Genomic DNA, 6,000 nt, shown 5'->3' on the forward strand with positions numbered 1-6,000 from the left:
GCCACTCGTCTTACAACACGATCAGTTCTGCAAGGGGGTCGTAATTCGTGCACGAAATGTGAAGGTCCTTACAGGTCCAACCAGAACTGCTTCATTAAATTTGCAACTCATCAATGATATATTCTTCTTCTTTTTTTTGTCCTCTTTGCTGTCTCAGCGGCCTAAATTCACCAACGGTCGTGCTGTTTTATAATTACCAGTCATCATTCAAGACTTATCTGAGCCTTGCCTGTCTTTTATAATTACCAGTCATCATTCAAGACTTATCTGAGCCTTAACCTGTCCATTACCTTTGGATCCATTTCTGCTGGAAATTAAGTTTCACATTATACCTAAATGAAAGAATATATTTTTAAAAGTAAGAAATATGCTATGTATTTTAACGTGATGCGTTGAAAACTTTTAATCTGTATCATAGGTTTGCCAGACTTTTTTTTCCAAAGTCATCTTCCCATTAATTTCAAGATAATTAAATCTCTCAGTTTTCAGTACATATTAAAGCTATTAGGTTATGGTTAATTCATTATTATTAAGAGTTTTTATTCTGGCAGGGCTTTCTTATTGATAGGAAGTCATGTGTTCTATCTCGTCATTTTGTTTTCAGAGTTTTTTTTACACCCAAAATAATCTTAAATTTAAAATTTACATATGGTCAAGTTCGTCTAATTTTCGAGGTTATGTTAAATCTAATTCTGTCTTAAACTTGAGATCCCTCAAATAATTGTTTGTCCTGATGTTCTACATCATCATCATCAATGACTTGTGCAGTTCGTTTCTTAATTCAATACACTTATTTTTGTAAATGTGAGTGTAAGTGTACGACTGTGTACGTTCAATATGACTGTCTGCTTGCAATATTCAAAGCATACACAAGGATTTGCTTTTTCTATGTTGCTGTATTATTCCGCATCAAATAGAAGCATAGGCATTTAAAAAAAAATAGAATTAAAATTTAATGTGAATATAGTTGGCAGTTCTCAGCATTATTTCAGTTTCGTACCCTGCATACCATCGGCAAAGTTTCATATCCAACAAGACTAAGAGACAAATAAATATTCTTCATTCTCACAACGATCGGGTGAATTGGCACGAAACAACAATAGCTTTCGTGATTGTGCCCAATCCACATTCCATGGGCCGCCACGCAGCTAGTGTGCGGTGTTGCTCTGGACCAATGTCTGCAGGAGCTTCTAGCAGCACATCATATTTCACTGTCAAAACTTACAGACTATAATTAACGAAGAACGTTAGTTACAATTATTATCCGAGGATACTCGAAAACTTGCGGATATCTTCGCTAATTCACCAGTGCTATGCATAAACTTGTTAAGTCCGCAGTAAAAACACTCTCATTCCATCCGCGGTGCCCTGTTTGTACCCTGTTGACTACGGAACACGGAACCCGATAGTCGCAATGTGGCGTAGTTTATACCAAGATCCTGTAATGTGTGCTCACGAAGAAAGCTTCGTTCATGTGTTGTACGTAATTTGCTACAGTTTTCGAATACATTGTAACGTTTCTGCAATGTTTAAAAAAAAAAAAAAGTGTGTCTGAAAATGTGCTGTGTGGTCCCAGGTCTCGGCCCCGTTGTGTTTAGTTCATCGTCCCATGGGCGATGCACTTTCGTGACTGTCTTTTATTTTTATAATCTGCAGTGAACCTCTTTTCATGTTCTTCCAGGCGAGGCGAGGCACAACACAATTAGCTACTTATCCCTTGCGACATTCCTCTTAACTGGAGGCTCTCGGTCTACCTACTTAACGTCTCTTCTCAGTCCTTAGCCTCGCTCGACCCGTCCGCCTGTCTCTCTCTCTCTCTCTCTCTCTCTCTCTCTCTCTCTCTCTCTCTCTCTCTCTCTCTCTCTTTCTCTCCGTCCTCGTGCGCGTTGTCGACGGCTCGCTTGTCGCCGACTCGCGCGATAAGGGTTTGTTCCGTTGACTGCAGTCCGTTAAAGTTCGCGACAGTTGGCAGGGCGTGTTCCTGTATCACCATTACAGCTCATAACCGTGATTCTCCTTTTGACAGAACTTAATTTTTTTTTGCATAAGAAATACATTTTCTTCAAAAACACGATCATTTCAAGTAGGTAATAAAACAACATAGTCTTAAAACTCCGGGAAAATACAATACCGTTAAGACAACATGCATTTGCGGAAATAAGAGAGAGAGAAAATAAAACAATGGGAAAAGAGGGGTTTGAGAGTAGGAGGAGGGGCAAAAAGAACAGTTACATTATCTCAAATATAATTTTAAAAAAACATACACACGTCTATGCCTTGCCCGCGAAGGCACTAATGTCCTATGAATTGAAATAAATTAAGTCAAAATAAATAAGAATAAAACAAAATATTTTTTTCTGGCTCGTTGTTTTCCGATGATTGGCGCAGGTTTTCGAATGCTTCCTTACAGGACACTTTTATCCGAGAGATCGTTGGAAAGTTCGTCTTCAAGGATATCTGCCATTTTTGTCGACCTTCCGAAACCTTGCAAAATCGCGGATGCAGCCTTTCGTGACAAGGCGAGTCGATAGCGTTCTTTCGTGCTTCCACGTGGCCTTCGAGGGTATACTGTGGCGTTAGGTTTTAGTGAAAACGTAAATACAGGTTGTTTCTTAGTCAGCCAACTGCTGTTTGCATGATACTGGCAAATTAATAATTTTATGGTGTAAAAATATAAAATTTACTAAAAATAAAGTGTGAAAATTTTGTACCAGCTAAAATTAAACTACCAAATGATTGTTTTTTATATATAAATTAGGTTTTTTTAGCGCCGAAAGAACTCCTGTATCCTTGCTCGACTAATTTTTCATTGAATGTAGTCTTAAAACTAAAGATACTTTGGTAAAATATGCATCTGTAAAGGACAAACCGTTACTATAGCGTAAGCTCTTTAATCCGGCATACTATGGTGCGGCACATTTTAAATCTGGCACAGACAGAGCCACTCGCGTAAAGACTTTTTCCGTGTGAATTCCGGCTGCACTGTTAGATATTACAGTAAATTAGCAGACTTTTAACCTCAAAGAAACGAATAGTTCCTCGTGGTTTCAACTAACTGTATCTTCGTATAAACTACGCCGTATTTTAACGTCCAAGATAGATTTTTCGCTATAAAATAGGATAAACACAAGCGTGGAAGAAATAAGTGTGTTTTTGCAGTCGTCTTTACCAGTTTTTTTTTTTTTTTTAATATTTTGGTTACGTAATAACATTATTATTGTGGAGTCATGTTCGTAGTAAAAGAATTCAATGACTGTAAATTTACGAAGGTGACAATAAATTTACGAAGATCCTTAGGTAATTTGTAATCAGTGATCATCATAAAATTAAAGAGAAAAATTTTAACAGTGTAGTTGACCTTGCTCTTTTTTTTAATTTTTAATAATTTAATTTAATTTTTTTTAAAAATTACAACTTGGTTGGCACACTGGCAAGTTGGACAGCCACCAATGTGCCAATCATTTTCCCCCCCTTTAATGTGTTTTTTTTTTATGTAACCCCGCGTCATTGTGAAATTGTAGTTGTAGTTGTTGGTGTATGGGTAAGCGCCAAGGATACGATAAGGACAACACAAATTACAACCATGTCTTACCCGGGATCCGAACCCAGAGCCCCCACACCGTACCCCGGTGCGTTGCCGACTGCGCTACGGAGGCCGATGCTCGTTAGGACGCATCACTGCTGCCGGCGTTTATAGTTCTTTCACAGTTTCCTGTTTTCTAGCGGTTTTTCATTCCACATCACACATTTCACGGCTACATTTCCGTGATATTTTTTTAAGTTATACTTCTTTAGGCACGTTTTGGAAAAATGATGAGGGTAAATTTTTACAATGCGCACGCACCACGCAACGAAATTTTCACAGGAAGATGGTGGATCCAATTGTATATACAAAAACTCACATATAATCACTTTCAAAAAAATTTAGGGGACATACAGAACGTAACAATGTGCCGAATGAAACTTTATAATAGTAAAACTACCCTGGACTATATTTGTTGAATGAAAATAGTCATAGCGAAGAATAATTTCAAGTTTTAAAAAACAACGGAAACTGGTATTACACTATTTATAATACACATTCTCCTTACGATTTTCTGTTAGGCTTCATAGCGCAGTGGTTATTGTGCGCTATTAGTATGCTAATTGGGTCGCGGTTAAAATCTCGGCATTCAATATTTTAATTTTTTTTTTCATACTAGGTAGGCCTACCTATATCCTCTTTTTTACTTCAAGTAATATTAAGTTACGTTTGTTAGGAATTGAATTTCCATGAATTCGCGTAGTTAATAAAAAATAAAACCATATAATAGTATAATTATCATTTAATACTTAATAATTCATAGTCACCTAACGTGTGAGGTAACTATATAGTATTAACTTTTTTAATGAATTTTAACAAGGTGGGCAGTAATTTAATAAAATTCCTTTTCAAAAATCTAGTCCAAGAAGGGGTTTAGTATTTTTGCAAGACTTTTTCGTTTTTATCGGAGACGTTTCTTTATATAGCTTAACCATTGGCTCTGCAAATCGATTGATTCTATAGTCGACGTAGCTGCTCCGGTAGCGAATTCTATCGGCGGGTGCGTAACTGCGTGTGAGTCGCGTTCAGAAATTTAGTGACATATTAAAATTAGCCCGCATAAAAAAAATATTTATTGGGAATATTAATGGTGGAGATTGTGTTTGTAAACTTTTTCAATTGTATTCTCAAGTGTATTGATATAAATGAGGTTATGTTCCCGTATCTTAATTATATTTTTAATGATAAATTATTCTTTGTAAATAAAAAAATAGAACAAACATTCAGCATATTTATTATGGATATTTATTATTTTAAAAAATCGATAATTGAATTTTTATAGTAATATTGAATTCTAAAAATCATAAAGAAGTTTAACTTCTAACTCTCGTACGTAAGTACACACCCGATTTTTTTTTTTTTTTTTTTTTTTCGATCTACAGGTCAGTGTTGTGTAGTGGAGCGGCGAAGAGGCGGGACCGGTACCGACCGGTACTGACCGGTACTGACCGGTACTGACCGGTACCGACCGGTACTCGGGCGCACTCACCGGGTCTCGGGACGCGGATTCGCGCTGACGGCGGCCTGCGGGCTGGCGGCTGGAGGCGGGAGGCGGCGCTGGCGGCTGGAGGCGGGAGGCGCGAGTGGTCGCGCGGAGCCGCCGACGCGGGGAGGTCGCCTGCGTCCCCCCCTCCCCTCTCCATCGGGCGGGGCGTCGGTGGGGGAGCCCCCCTGGTGACCAGGTGGGGGTGTCCGGTCAACACTTCCTGCTTCTGGGACGTCTGCAACCAGCATTCCTGGAACGGTACAAGCACGACGTTCAACTTAGAAAAACTTCCCAACTGTTTTTTTTTTTTGACGTGACAACGTCTGATAAATCTATGGACGCCAGCTGCACGCACGAAAAAGGATGACTCATTGTCCCGTTACGCTCATAGTCCCGTTACGCTTTGTCCCGTTACGCTCATTGTACGCTTGCGCCGCATCTATCTCTCTTCCAATCGATTGGAACAACCATCGATTTGACTTTTTCGAGGCACATTAAACTTGAAACACTCCCATTCGTTTCCCACTTTTCCTATCATCGTCCTATCCTTAACAGAACAACACAGATTGGAAGAAGTTAAATAGCAAACACGTATAAAAGTTATAGTTAAAATAATCTCTTTGTTAAAGTAATAAACATATTTGTATTAATGTTTGCAAATAAAAGTAAAATTATCAATTAAATTGTAGATTTCATTTCACTCCTTCTTTGTATCCATACAAAATAGTGATAATTCAATAAAAATTGATTCAATTTTATTCATAAAAGTATGCAATCATTTCATCAATGTTTTTTATGACGTCACGTTAAACTCTCGTCCGTAAATCGACTTTACAGACAACTTTTTTTTTTTTTTTTTTTTTTTTTTTTACGTGTATCATCTTAGCTCACGGCAAATATGATTTCGTGAGTGGATTTTCGTGGTTCACAA

The 6,000-nt window shown here is 38.0% G+C and overlaps 1 protein-coding gene across 1 annotated transcript in view; it reads right to left on the reverse strand.

The window, feature by feature from the left end:
• The window catches only part of LOC134532720 (arylsulfatase B-like), a 77,829-nt gene extending 72,569 nt beyond the window's left edge, over positions 1-5,260 (reverse strand). Inside the window, exon 1 of the mRNA XM_063369501.1 lies at positions 5,073-5,260. Within this exon, the coding sequence (XP_063225571.1) occupies positions 5,073-5,226 (154 nt within the window). The 5' untranslated portion in view covers positions 5,227-5,260. The remainder of the gene's footprint in view (positions 1-5,072) is intronic.
• Between the last annotated feature and the right edge of the window lie 740 nt (positions 5,261-6,000).

Source organism: Bacillus rossius, chromosome 6, assembly GCF_032445375.1.
Source record: "Bacillus rossius redtenbacheri isolate Brsri chromosome 6, Brsri_v3, whole genome shotgun sequence".
Classification (NCBI taxonomy): Eukaryota; Metazoa; Arthropoda; class Insecta; order Phasmatodea; family Bacillidae; genus Bacillus; species Bacillus rossius.